This window comes from Pseudonaja textilis, chromosome 4, assembly GCF_049901715.1.
Source record: "Pseudonaja textilis isolate UNSWEBS1 chromosome 4, rPseTex1.2, whole genome shotgun sequence".
In the NCBI taxonomy this organism is placed as follows: domain Eukaryota; kingdom Metazoa; phylum Chordata; class Lepidosauria; order Squamata; family Elapidae; genus Pseudonaja; species Pseudonaja textilis.
In genome coordinates, this window is record NC_141993.1 from 10802266 (window position 1) to 10816612 (window position 14347).

General features: G+C 51.9%; 1 protein-coding gene across 6 annotated transcripts in view; it reads left to right on the forward strand.

The window, feature by feature from the left end:
- The first annotated feature begins 9603 nt into the window (after positions 1–9603).
- GRID1 (glutamate ionotropic receptor delta type subunit 1) overlaps positions 9604–14347 on the forward strand; it is a 648686-nt gene continuing 643942 nt past the window's right edge. For all 6 annotated transcript variants that reach the window (XM_087932231.1, XM_087932230.1, XM_026710981.2 and 3 more), the window contains exons 1-2: positions 9604–9772; positions 12715–12870. In XM_087932231.1, the coding sequence (XP_087788357.1) occupies positions 9694–9772; positions 12715–12870 (235 nt within the window). In that variant the 5' untranslated portion in view covers positions 9604–9693. The remainder of the gene's footprint in view (positions 9773–12714; positions 12871–14347) is intronic.

Genomic DNA, 14347 nt, shown 5'->3' on the forward strand with positions numbered 1-14347 from the left:
CCGAATTACCACAATCAAGAGAAGAACAGACATGATCTTAATGAGCACATGTTTCTAGCAGTTCAGATATTTGTGGCCTCCATATAACTGCTCCTTTCCTGACAACACCAAAGGGTTCGGGGTTTGGGCTATGCGTGAGAACTTCTTCTGATACAAAAATAGCAAATTGGATTTGGATTTAGGCAAGTCCACAAAGATGTCATGGCAGCAGCTTCCATGGATGAAGCATGTCATGGAAGATTAGAGACTTCCCATCATCCCTGCACGATAAGACTTTTATGACTCCTATCTGAATCCTGGAAAAATACTTTATTTTTTTTCTCCTTAGGTTAAAATTGGAATAAGGATTGCAGAAGCCTGGTCACAGCAAGTGACCAACTTTATCTGCAGAGTAGATTGGAGATTACATAATGAACTGACTCCCATTTTTAATATGTTCTGTGGTGGTTGTTACTCTTTCCATTTTGAAGATTATGTTTTGAATCTCGCACAGCTCTTTGAACTCCGTGTGCTCTTGCTTCTTGAGTTTGACAGCTGCATGGACCCAGAGAGTCATAAATAAATGAAACATCTGGAGAATTCATCCCCAGGTTGCCTCAAGGCCCACCTGCTTTTGTGGTGAGGACTTCAGCGTACCATATGAAGTCCTCAGGCTGGCAGAAGCTGCCCATCCCCAAATTTGATTGGGTTGGAATGGGGATCTCTTCATCCATGTGATAATTTCTTCCTTCCCAGGGAATCCTACTTCAGTTGGACCATAATTCATGCAATTCTCATCTTTTCATATTCTATGAAATGTCATGACCAACCCATAAATATTATAGAACTACAATGGCAACCAAGTTAAATACTGTGTGCAAAGTAGAAGCCAATGAGTGGAGGCTGTTTTGAGCTGCTTCTGATTAAAAGAAATAAAATAATACAACGGAGCTGTCCCAGGTGCTGATATACCTGACTGTCTTTCCTGTCTCCACAGGTTTAAACCCCTTTGGTTCACTTTTTCTAAAAGCATCCAGGAATCTGAACAGCATGAATTTTTCAGCCAATCTGCCTCACGCAGAACCAAAATCTGTTTGATACTGATGGATCTTCTCATTTTGCGTTTATTCTGACAATGGAAATCTGGTCAAGGAGATTGCGCTAAGGAGGTAAGACATCCAATTTTTCTATCATTTTTGCGAGGAGTGAAATGGCAACAAAATAATGCTAAACTCTCTGTTCTGTTCATTAATATTTGGGTGGCATAAAGCAGACAGATCAACTCCACAAAGCATCCATACAAAGTCTTTTTTATTGGTTCATCAGGCATCCTGTCAACTCACATTTATGATGAGGTTCTTCTTAATGTCCAGTCCTTTGCATATCTGAATTGTGGTGTAGAAAGATGATAAACTCTCATCCCCATAATGATGATAGAAGCAGCTGCATGGTAATGGCTTCGGGCAAGAGTGAAGAAACCTCCCACAGCCCACCAAGGGTAAATTCAGTGACCAATCAGGGTTGCAGATGTGGCCACATGACATGGACTACATTTCCCAGGATACATTTATCATGATGCATTCCCTTAAGGGGACAGCTCACAATTCCTAACTAACTATCCCAAATCCCATTCACTCTAAGCTGTCTGGACAGCACACTCCCTTCCTAGAATTGTAAATTCCACTAACTAAGTAAAGAGCAATTAACTAAGATAAACAGTAAAGAGTAATACTAACTGAATAGCAGATAACTATATAACTACAATAAACGGTTAGCTACATAACTAAAGGAAACAGTAAAGAGCAATAAAACATCAAACAAAGCAAAGCTTGCAAAGCTTGAGGTTCAGTCTTCAAGTTCAGCCTTTCTCTGCAGCAATTCTAGGTCGGTGACCTGTCAGGTGTAGAGCTTCTTGGTGCAAGTCTGCTGTTCACCTCTGGTGGCCTTTTAGGGTGGACAGATACTCTTGGTGCCAATGGTGAAAGTCTGGTGGTCACTTCTGGTGGCCTTTTAGGGTTGGAGTGGCATTCTTGCTTCCCCGGTGTCAAAGAGCACCGGGAAGCTGTTGGAAAGGGTGTTGCGGAGGCATATGCCCATGTAAAGCATCTTAGTGGAAGTCTGGTGGTTGCTGGCGGCCGTTTAGGGTGTCCTAGTGAAAGTGTACTGGTCGCTGTCGGCCTTTTAGAATGGAATGGCATTCTTGTTTTCGACGGTGCTAAAAGGCGTTGGAAGGCTGTCGGAATGGATGGTGCTAAGGCATGTGCCTGGGTTGGGGCCTTCATCCAATCGACACTGACAATACCTGAGATTTCCCAGTCCAGGTCTGTCTTGAAGGCAAAGGGTGGGTATCTCAGGTCTCTGACTACTTCAGTGTGCGCTAAGGCATCAGGGGCATCGAATCCCAGCAAGAACAAAATCTTGGCTTCAGGATCTAGGGCGGGAAATAGATGAGCCATATGCTTCAGGTGAGGTATGTTGCTAGCTACCTCTGGTGTTGCAATGTGGCTGCGGTCATCTGGTATCTCATTCCATTCCAGCACGGGCAGCAGTGGGAACTGGGAACTTCCATCGAATGACTCTATACAGAGTCCAGTAGCTTCCCTTCCCGCCATGCGTGTTGGTGCGATGCACGTTGATATCGTGAAGTGCACTTCTTCCTTCTGAACCTCAAAGAGGTCGAAGATTGCAGACCTGGCTAGTGAGCTATCGCTCTGAGGATCCAGTATTACATACACCTTCACTGCTTCTTCTGGGCATCCATCGGGGTAGACTTGGGCTAAGCAGATCTGATGACACGAGCGAGGGGCTGGTGTGCATACCGCTAGGCAATTGACACTGACCACTGGCTCTGGGTGTGCTTCTGTAGCACATTGAGGCTCCTCATTTAAAGGAGGGCTACGAAATGTCTGCGGTGGTGGATTGGCGTCCGGATGCAATGCAGTCGGGTACGTGTCAGTTTTGCAGATATGACATTGCACTTTGGCTGTGCAGTATTTGGGCGAGTGTTTGGATTCGCAACACTTGTTGCAGAATTGGAGCTCTTTTATCAACTCTTTTCTTTTGGTCAGGGATTTCACCGCCAAACCCTGGCACCTGTTCAGTGAATGTCGAGTGTGGTGCAAAAGACAAAACTGGCTTCTCTTTGGCATCAGAGATCTAAATTGGGTTGCATCTGATGAGTCCTCTCCTGAACTGTTTATGAGGAGTGGATATTGGTGTTATGGACAACCATGAAGGCTTTGCCCCTTGCAGGGGGCGTAGGGCCTGTGGATGGTATAGAGTTGCTGTTGTATCTTTTTTCATCGGGAAGACTAACAGCTCTGAGTCCGCGGGCCCTGGGGGTGTTGCACACTGTTGCCTGGTGGGCCACGAATTCTTTGAGAAGGGTAAAGGATATATAGTTGTGATGACCCTTGGCCATGAAGGCATCAGACAACTGGAGCCACTGTTCAATTAGCACCTGCGGGAGTTTTTGAACAATTTTGGCTCGCATGTTGACATGGTCAAGACAAGCGAGTCCCAGCAACCGGGGATCTCATTGTGCTGCTTTCAGTTGTATAAGTATAATAGAGAGTTCCACGACCAGGTGACGCCTGTCGATAGGAATTTTAGGAAATCTCTTGAGGCTGTTCAAGAGCGTTGATTCTACTGTTGTGGAAGTGCCGTACAGTTCGTCAAGTCTTTTCTATGCCAACCTGGGTCATCTAAGTGGGAGGCATAAAGTGCCTTTGTTGCTTTGGCACGCTAGCCACGCTATCAAGCATACAAGTACTTCATCAGGTTTCAGGTGTGCATCCTGAATGGTGCACAGGAAAATTTTCTTCCAGAGGAGATATTCGCCACCTGGCTCATCAGAGAATTTGTATACCTCGTTGGCGGCCAAATCTAGCTTTCCTCTCCTGATGGCCCACTCTCTCCAATAGTCTGCATCATCTGTAGAGGTGGATTGGGTAAGGGGCATTGATGTAGGTTCGGGTTGTATGTCAACAATGGGTCTTAGTATTCCTCCCAGTGCTTACGGAGTGAAGAAACCTCCCCCAACCCACCAAGGGTAAATTCAGTGACCAATCAGGGTTGCAGATGTGGCCACATGACATGGACTACATTTCCCAGGATACCTTAACTACATTTACCATGATGCATTCCCTTAAGGGGACAGCTCACAATTCCTAACTATCCCAAATCCCATTAACTCTAAGCTGTCTGGACAGCACACTCTCCAAAGTCAAAACTGCAAAAAAGAAAAGAAAAGAAATAAAGAAAAGAAAAGAAAAAAGAAAAGAAAAGAAAGAAAAGACTGATGTATAATAATTCCCGCACTGTTGTGAACTGGCAAAGTTATGCTGGATATCCCTTCAGTTCAAATGAATTTCTCATATGCCAGGTCTTAATGCTACCTAAAATCCAAAAAGGAGAAATTGCTGTAAACAAAGAATTTTGTTTCCTCTGCAATAGAAATAATGCAACGGTGTCATTTCTTTAGGTGTAGGGAGCCACAGGACCCATTCTCCCAGGTCCCAAACATAGAGAAGTAAGTCAAATGACTGGAATAATGAAATGGATTGATTCTAATAGTTCTTCCTGTCTTTTCTCTAATAATACACTGAAGTTGCTGATATACTTGATTGACTTCTATGTCTCCACAGCTTAAATCCCTTCGGCTCACTTTTTGAAAAGCATCGCTGTAGGGCTACATTGGGGGTTCAAAAGAACATTTCATCATGGACCCTCCCTTGAGTCTTATCAAGGTCCTGGATAGATAAAAGTCAAATTGCTTTTACCATAAAGTAGTTGGTGTTATCAATGGATTAACTTAAAATGGTCACAGATCTGACACGTATGTTTATTGATTATGAGGGGGGTAGTGGTTTCTTCAACAGTGATTTCACTTGGAAATAAGCTGTGTTTCGGCTGATAAAAAGTGATGGAGTGACAGAGACAACCCATTGCTTTAAGTGGGTAATGTAGCCATGGATATATTTTTTTTTAAAAAATGCTCTGGACTGTCTCTGACCACTGAGAATTACTGGTTCTGCTATGAAAACAACAGGTTTGGGGAAGTAGTTTCCTAGATTGCAAAATGGTGCAAAGCAGAGGTCCAGAAGTGTTGATTCAAAGCAATTAGATTCATTATGGACCATCAAGACTTTTTGACTCCCAGTGACTAAATCCATGTGCTCAGAAAACTGGACCATTTTTTTTTAACCACTTACCGTTCTCCTATGTAGTATGAATGGATGGCTTTGACATTGTCACTAAAGTGATAAACTTCCTCTGGCAACTTCCTTTAAGGGCAGTCCTCCACTTAACAACCACAATTCTGACCCGAATTTCCATCACTAAGCTTATGTGGTCTTTAAGTGAGTCATGCCTGATTTTATAATGGTTTTTGGCACTGCCATTAAAACAAACCGTGCAATGACGTTGACTTGGCTTGTTGGGAGCCCCTTAGGAAGATTGCAAAGGATGATCAGAGAGCCCTGGCATGCTGCAGTCATTATAAATAGATGCCAGTTGCCAAGGGTTTGGATTTGGATTGTGTGACCGCACAGAGGCGCCGCAATGATTGTAAGTGCAGTTGTTAGTTTCTCAGCATCGTTATTATTTTGAATGGTCACTACAGGAATGGTCATAAGTCAAGGACTACCTGAACAAATGCTGTCCAATACTCTTGATGCCTGCTTGCATTAGCTTGGCAGTGTGAGGTCCCTCATGCCTTGGGTGACCCTACTTGGGAAGATATACCCTTGGCACGAAGTCCCTGCGTTCTTCACTCATCCTTCGCAGGAGTCTGGTCTCACCACAATGGGGGAGCACAGCAGGATTTGTTGTGGGGAGGGATTGCAAAGTGAATTGGGCAATTATTTTAATTAACAGCCATCAAACAGAGCCCAGAACTTGTTTTTTTTTTTTTTTTTACATTTTGTGAGGGTTGCTATCTGTTCTCCTCATCACAGGAGGCCCAACGGAGTTTGGCGAGCCCCAACTTCTGTCAAGCAAAACCATCTGATGCGACCCAGCAAGCAGCCTTCTCTGTTGTGGCCCCTGCCCTGTAGAATGGCTTGCTTCCCCCCACCCTCCAGCCTCAAATGCTGATGGCTTCAACCCTGTTGGTCTTTTGCCAGCTCTGAATACTTGGTTGTCCCCTCAGGCACTGGACGAGAGTGAATTCTTCTTTAGGGCACCTTGGCATTCAGAGCTGGCAATTGGTTCAGTTTGTCTTTCACATTCCCCGTTTTCACAGTCGTTTTTAATTTCTGTTCTTCAGAGTTGTTTGTGAACGAGGCAGCTATTTCTGTGTGTGCGGGTGCTTTCAAGTTAGTTTCTGACTCCTGGAGAAGTCCCTGCAATTTTCTTGGCTTGCCAGATGGTTTGCCCTTGCCTTCTTCCCGTGACTGAGACAGAATAACACAGTCACCTGGTTGGGTTTGTGCTTCAGGCAGAACTAAAACCCATACTTTCCCAATTTCTAGCCTATTGACATAACTAATTTGGCTCTGTCTATCTATCTATCTATCTATCTATCTATCTATCTATCTATCTATCTATCTATCTATCCATCCATCCATCCATCCATCCACCCACCCACCTGTCCATCCCTCCATCCATCCATCCATCCATCCATCTATCCACCCGTCTGTCTATATCATCTGTCTGTCTATCTATCTATCTATCTATCTATCTATCTATCTATCTATCTATCTATCTATCTATCTATCTATCTATCTATCTATCTATCTATCTATCTATCTATCTATCTAATCCATCCATCCATCCACCTGTCCATCTGTCCATCCATCCATTAATCCATCCATCCATCCATCCATCCATCCATCCATCCATCCATCCATCCATCCATCCATCCATCCATCCAATCAATCTGGCTAAGCACCTCCTGGATGCTTGAGGTTATCAGCCATTCTTACCTCTCTAGCTGAAATTTTCAAAAAGACCCACTCCTGACTCTGACAGCAGCATCGGGGAGGAAAAGTGTGCGGCCCAAGGAAGACCCTTCCCTTCTAGCTGTATAGATTGAAAAATACATAGCCAATGTGTGCCACATCTGATTAACATACGTAGGTGCTTGGACTTCTCAACTGGCACCTTACCAGCATCTCTTCCTAGTGTTGGGTTTGAGCAGCCGGAGACTGGAGGGCTGTATCCTCAAAGAACATCCAAGCTGTAGGAACTGGAGTCCATGGGAATTGGCATATGAGGGTCACTGTGAAACTTTGGGACGGAAGTGAGAACTAATGGGCGGGGTTCGCAGCCCTTATTTGAGAGCAGGACTTTCATTCTAAAAGGGAAGAAGGCTTGAGGCAGCCAGATTCAAATCCCATCAATTTTAACAGTTGGGGAGGGGGAGAACTTTGCTCTTTGCCACCGAAATGTTACGTAGTTAGACCAGGGAGGTCCAGCCTTGGCAAGGTTGAGACCTGCGGACTTCAACTCCCAGAATTCCCCAGCCACAACTCCGCAGGTCTTAAAGTTGCAAGGTTGGACCCCCCTGAGCGTCGTCGTCTCTGCTTGCTTTTTGTTCTTCTTCGGAGCGATGAAAGGGGGAAATCTGTGGGCTGTTTCCCTACCCAATTGCTCAGCGAGGCGTCAACGCGATTGCGAGAGGTCGTCATTTCCATTTCTTAAGTGGCGGCGAACCTGCACATTAGATGCTTCAGCCGGAGATCCGCCGCCTTGTGTTTATTCCTCTTTGACACCGGAATCCGCACACACCAGACAATGAAAAGCAGGAGGCCGGCCAGGCGCTTCTGGACGGCATCCAACGCAATTAGATTATCCCCGACAAAGAGTGGTTTCATAGCGCCCTTCGCGCATGGGTTAAACTCTACAGAGGATCGCGCTCGGTTTTGTTGTTTTTATTCCCCGCGGATCAGCCACGGGCCCTGCATTTCCCACGCAGGCAAGATAAGCATTTTCCCGGGCTTATCTTGCGCATCTGACCCCTTGCTCGCCCACCCACCCCCGCGTGTTTTCATATGGCGAATTTCCTTCGCCTCGCATTACGTCCCTTTCTCCCGGCTCCGGAATGAATTTGCTCTCTCGGGCTCCGGGCAGCGTTATTTAAAGGCTTCTCACGTTCCGGGCCGGGTGGGGGCAGGGGGCTGCAATCACTGGAGTGTTTGTTTGAAGGGGATGAATCGGCCTTGTGAAGTCTCAGCCCGTCCAATGGAGGCTGGGAGCGTCTTCGGGAGGCGCTGGTATCCCAAGCGGCGGCACCGCCAACTTTTTTGCACGTATCGCCTCCCCCCCCGCCCCCCGCGGGAATCGCCCGCGCGGGGAGTGTGTGGGGTGGGTCTCTGCTCGTTGAACTTGCTAAAGAAGGTGGAGGCCGCCGAGGGGCGATTAGGAAGGGGAGGGGAGGGGACACGACGTAGTGGCGGGGACCACCCCTGCCATCAAAGGGGCTCACTCTGCTCTGGCCGACCTGAAAGTCTCGCAAGTCGAGGCCCAAGCGGGGAGGGGGCAGCTAGTCCCAGGGAGGATCTCCAGCTTCTACCTCTCTTATGTCAACCCCCCAAACGCGGCCAGGAAAGGTAGAAACGCGGGCAGAAAACGCACCACCCGGCAAGGCTCCAAACTTTGCCCCAGGATGGGGTGGGCGAGGTGGAGTGTCGCTTCGGCCCGCCGTTCGCCTTTTGCCCGCCCCCCCGCCCTCCCCCGGGGCTCAGCGGGCGAGACGAAGAAGAGGGCTCAGCCTCAAGCCAGGCTTGGCGGGCATCCTCAGGTGCCGCCGCCGCCGCCGCCTCTCGGAAGTCCAGGTTGACATCTCTGCCGCCGGGGAGAGGCGCCACTCCGTTGCAGCTCCGGGCTGGGCTCCAACGCCATTCTCCCTCCTCTCGTCTTCCCCTCGGGGCGTTGGGGGGAGGGGCGGAGAGGGGCGTGAAGCGCGGATGGGGGTGGATTGCCGGGGGCTCCTCCTCTGGCATCCAGCCCACCTGCGTGGCTTTCCAGCCGGGAGATACCAGCTCTTCTCTCCTTGCCGCTTCCTCCCCTCCCGCCCCGCTGTCTACGGGAGCTCTTCCTCTCTCCTCTCCGTCGCTTTTGCGCCCAGGCTATATTGAGTAGCGAGGCTCTGCAATCACGTGGTCCGCGGGAGGGAGGGAGGGAGGGGGGGGCAGAGGAGGATGGGGGTGCCTCCGCAGTTTGCCGGGGCCCGGAGACGCGCGGCCGCGCGCGCACCGGCACATACGCTCGGGGGCGCGCTCTGACACACGCACACACACACACACTCACACTCGGAGACACACGAGTGCTCCAGAGCTGCCGCCGCCGCCGCCGCTGAAGAAGAAGTCGAAGGGCTTTACCGCCGGTCGCCCGTCGTCTCCTAACCAAGCCGGGATTTTAACCATTGGCTCACGTTTATCTCAAGCCTGATTTGGCCACTTAACGAAAAAGCAAACCTTACTAGCCTTGTTTACAGCCGCTTCTTCGCTGATTCCTCTCCCCCCCCTCCCGCCCCCATTCGCTTCCTTTCCCACTTTTTTCTCTGCCCCCGCGCTTGGAGATTACTTAGGGCTAAGGGAGAGGTTGGCGTTCCTTTTGAATTTTTTTGGGGGGTGGGGGTGGGGGTGGGGGAGAAACACCCCAACCTCGCGTTTCTTCCTCTCCTACCCTCCCCGTCTTCCTCCCTCCCTTCCATCTCTCTGGCTTTTCCCAGACCCAATCCGGGCTGATGTGCTTCGACAGAGCTTGGAAATGGAAGTCCTGATGGTGTGGCTTTTCCCTTGGATCTTTCAGTGTCTTTCCGTGCGAGCCGACTCCATCATCCATATCGGTAAGAGGAAAAAAAAAGAAAAGAAAAGAAAAAAAAAGGAAGGAAGGAAGGGAGGAAAGAAAGAAAGAAAGAAAGAAAAGAAAAAGCCCAAGAGCCGTCGCTGGCGTGCGTGCGTGAGCTGAGAGGCAAGCTAGCGAAGGATCAATTCATAAGAAAGGTTGACGCGGATACAGGGGAGGTGGTGGTGGTTTATTAATCGGATCTGGTTAGGGTGCAAAGCGGCGAAGATAGCCGCGCTGAATGCGGGGGGCGGGGGGGCGGGAGGCGTAAAGAGAGAGAGAGAGAGAGATTGCCCTCCCCACCCGCAAACCACAGCTTCCCTCAATGGACCGGATGGCAAACTTAGGGGGAGGATCGAAAGATGCCGGGCGCGCGGGAGGGTCTCCATCCCTCTGGAGACGACTCTCGCTCGGATCTCGCCGGCCGTTAGTCGCGTCTCTTCCCTTCCCTTCCTGCAAAGCCCGCGGGCGCCTTAAGGACCTGTTTGCGCGTGGCTGCTCCTCTGGCTTCTCGACTTTCCGGGGTGGAGAATTGCCGCCGCCGCCGCCGCCGCCGAGCCCGCTGCACCGCCTTCCTTCAACTTTGGAGTTGAACCTTTTCCCCCCTTCCCCGCCTGGGCTGAAGTGGGAGGGGGAGGTTCGTGTGTGGCTGAGGGGGAGGGGGGGGAGCTCGGCTGTGCTCCCCCCAACGCCACTTCCGGCGCCCAGGGACTGGCCGAGGCAGAGGGGGAGGCAGGTGGGCGCTCGGAGTACCCGGGGTGGCGTTGGGCCAGCCATCTCTCTCAGCCCAGCCTACCTCCCAGGGTGGTTGTGGTGAGGCGCCCCCCCCCCGCCGTGTCCCTCATATCCCTGCATCCGTCAAAAATAAGCGGGATGCTGAGGCCGGATAGGAATTGCGGCGCCAAACCCATCCTCCACAGTGAAAGCGCGCTGGACGATCTGGGGGCCGTCGTTGTTTCTCGACCCCCCTACTTCACAGGGCTGTTGTGAAGAAGGCAGATGCCTTGAAAGGCGGGGCACAAACCCAGTCCCTTAAACGTAGCGTTGGAGGGGCCTGGGAGGCGCGCCAAGACCGAGGGAGTAAAAAGCGAATTGTTTGAAATGTAAAACAAACCCCCCCAAGATCGATGCGCTCTCCCTCTCCCAAGGAACGGACCGCCCGAGCGCCGGACGTTTCTCTCCGCATCAGCAGAAAATGGGAGGCGTGGGGTGGAGTGGGGGGCGGTCAGCCGTAGAAAGAGTCCCAGCTCCGGACTCTCGGCGTGGCTCAAAACCTCCCCTTGGCGGTTCCGGGCAAGGAGAGGCCCAGGCACGCTCCTGCTTGCTTCAGAGGGAGGATTTTCCCCCCTCCGACACTCCGAGGGTGGGTCAGTTCCCGGTGTAGGGCTGGAGGCCAACCTTAAGGGCCGGGAGAACGGGGATGGGTGGGTGTGGGAGAGAGTGTGTGCGTTTGTCTTCAGTTTTTGGTTTGGGTTGCAGCTCTCCGGCGGTCCAGTGCGGGGCAGCAGAGAGACGCGGGGGGGCCTTTTAAAGATTTTGCTGCCACCTAATGGTCGCCGTGAGCTGGAGTTTTGCACGATCCCGGCTCAGAGGAAGGACGGAGGTGGCCGGGTAGGTTTCCAGCCACGCCACGCCTCTCTTGCCTTCTCCCGGAGGCCGAAGACGCTGGAAGGGAGAAGCAGGAGGAGGAGGGAAGAATCTCTCCCACCACCGTTTCAGGGTGAGGGTGGCCATTCCCGAAATGAAACTGGAGAGGGGCAAACGGTGGTTCCTCAAACCCCGGGGATCTCCGAGGGCGAGTCCCGAAAGATCCCCGGGGGAGCATCGCGTCTCTTCCATCCCTCCGAACCAGGCGCACTCCAAGAGCTGCGTTCAGACTGCAGCTGCGGTTGGCTGTGCGGGGACGCGGAGGGGAATCGCTCTGAATTTCAGGCGCTCGCGCCCTCCTCTTCCTCCTCTCCCCGAGCAGGAAACTTTGGAGAAAAGCGCTCTCTGCACTCCCCCACCCCCGCCACCCCCTTCCCGCAAAGAGCCGCTGGTCTCCCGGTCGAATCGCTTTCGGTCAACGAGCTCTGGCTTCCCTCCCTACTGGGTGCCCTTCTGGGAATTTTGGGAAGATGGGATCCAAAGCATCGCCCTGCGGGGAATAACCTCTCTGCCCTTCCGGCCAACCAAGGGGACCACTTCTGCTCTGCCCCATCCGCAGGAGGGACCCAAGATTAGATGCCAACCCGGGCTTCCACGGGGAAAAATCGAACTCACTCCTGGAAACCTGGCCCACAGCTGTAAGATCCAGGATAAGTGGTAGGTGGCAGACACACACTGCACATTGCTGCAGCTGTTGGCTGCCACCCTGTGGGCCGTTCGAGTTTTGCAAGCCGTGATCTGGTCCCCGGGGGTTCTGTTTGACTCGAGTTTAGTCTATCCTGACAAAAAGGTGGCCGGAATCACCCAATATTTTTAACCTGGTTGCTGAATCAATTCAAGGTCTGAGTTGGCGAGAGGGAGGGAAATGAAACGCTGCCAACAAGGGTTATCTCAAGCTTGGCTGGAAATGCTAAGTCGGTGCGTGACCAGAGACCCAGGCCCGGGGTTCACACGGACCCCTAGTCTCAACCAGGGCTAGCAAGTTCTCACGAAGTCGTCGCAACTAGAGAAAGTCAGACCTTAGCCAGATCGAAGGTCCCAATGCAGGACAACTGACGGAAGAGCGAGTGGAACAGGTCACTTAGGTCAGGAAAAGCAGATGGAAGCTGCGTCTCACAGACTCTCGCGGATTAAGAGTTGGAGGGGACCTTGGAGGTCATCTAGTCCAACCCCACGCCCAAGCAGGAGAGAAGGGAAGGAAACCTGAGGGGGGGGGGGAGGGCAGGGCAGGTGGCTCGGCTCCCCTGATAAATTGCTCACAGTGACCAGGACGTTGCTCTTTCCCGCCCCAAACAGGTGCGATCTTCGAAGGCAACGCGGCCAAGGATGACGAGATCTTCAAGCAGGCGGTGGCCGACCTCAGCCTCAACGATGACATCCTGCAGAGCGAGAAGATCACTTACACCATCAAGCTGATCGAAGCCAACAACCCCTTTCACGCCGTGCAGGAAGGTAAGCGCCGCTGCGCCAAAGAGCGCCGCCCGCGCGCCGCCTCCGTGCAGGGAGCCCTGGGCGGGTCTCCCCCGCATCGTCGCCCCCCGCCGCTGCCACTTAGCGCTCCGGGGTGTGTGTGTGCGTGTGCGTGTGCGTGTGTGTGTGGCGTTCCTGCGGCAAGCCAGCCCGGGTCACCTGCCTTGCGCGAGCTGTGGCATGTTGGCCGAGAGTTTTGCGCCCGGAAAGTTCCTTTTCGGCCGAAGGTGGGCGCTGTTTGCCCAAGAAAGGAGAGCGGAGATCGCGGAGAAGCTGGGCTTGGGGGCGGGTGTGGGGGTGGGGGTGGGGGCGGCGGCGGCGGCGCTGGGCGATTGCGCATCCTCTGCGTGGCGGAATGGCTGAACTACGGGGGTGGCCAGGGCCCTTGGTGGGCTTGCCACCCGGGGGCGGAAGGGAGAGGAGACCCCGTCCTCGCAGCGATGCCAGGCCCCGCTGCGCCGCAGCTCTTGTCTTTTTCTGCCTGGTTATGCCCCATGCTCCATCCCCCCAGGTGATGGGGTCGCGGACCAAAAGAGAGAGGCGAAGGAAGGAAGGAACGGACGAGAGGCCCTGTTTGGGGAGAACTTGCCAGGAGAAACGTGGACGCAAATTTGTTTTGACTCTGAGAAGAGAAGGTGGTTTGCACCTGCTCTGGAGGGCTTGTTTTGAGATGGTTCAAGGGGGTCCCTCTTGGCACTCCGTTTCCCCACGAGGGGCTTCCTTGCAATTAAAGCTGAGGGTGATCTGGCAGGTGGGAACTGTGTGGTTGGCCTTCTGGATAGCAGAGACAGGGACTTGGTCTGCAAAGGGAACCAGAGAACAACCATCCCAGTTGGTTGACTCCAGAAGGGTTTCCTGTGTGTGGTTCTTGCATGGGTTCCTGGTTTTGGATAAGGGTCCAACAAGGTGAGGAAAGGGGGTCTCGGTTGTGCCCTTGTGGAATTCGACCCCCTTGTGCCTGCCCTCATCTGATGTGTCTTCGGCAAACATGGTGTCATATTTTCAACGGCCAATGGGAATATTATTTGTAAAGCCATGTGTGGGGGGCGGGGAGCCCCCTCTACAGCTTTGTGTCCTCTGATCACTGTCTCGCTTTGTGGCTCTGTCAATCTGTCTTTCTATTGGCAAGGCGACGGGAGGCATACAAAGGAGGGACTGTCTCGGGGCTCACTCTTTCTGCATTCTCTCCACCCCGGATGTGCTTCGGATGCGGGTGGGTGAACAGGGTGCTTTGTTCTGGGAAGAGGCACCTAAAAAAGGATGTTCTGGTGCTTGGATTTTTTTAAAAAAGGCACAGGGGATGAACGAGAGGGGCAGCAGCTTTAGGAAGAGAGGTGTGCGCCTGTGTTTGCAGACAGTGAGGAAGAAACAGGTTGCAAACCTATTTTTCTTGGGCTTGATTTGGGAGCTTATGCGTATGGACAATCCGGACATTTTTCTACATATCACCCATGATAGA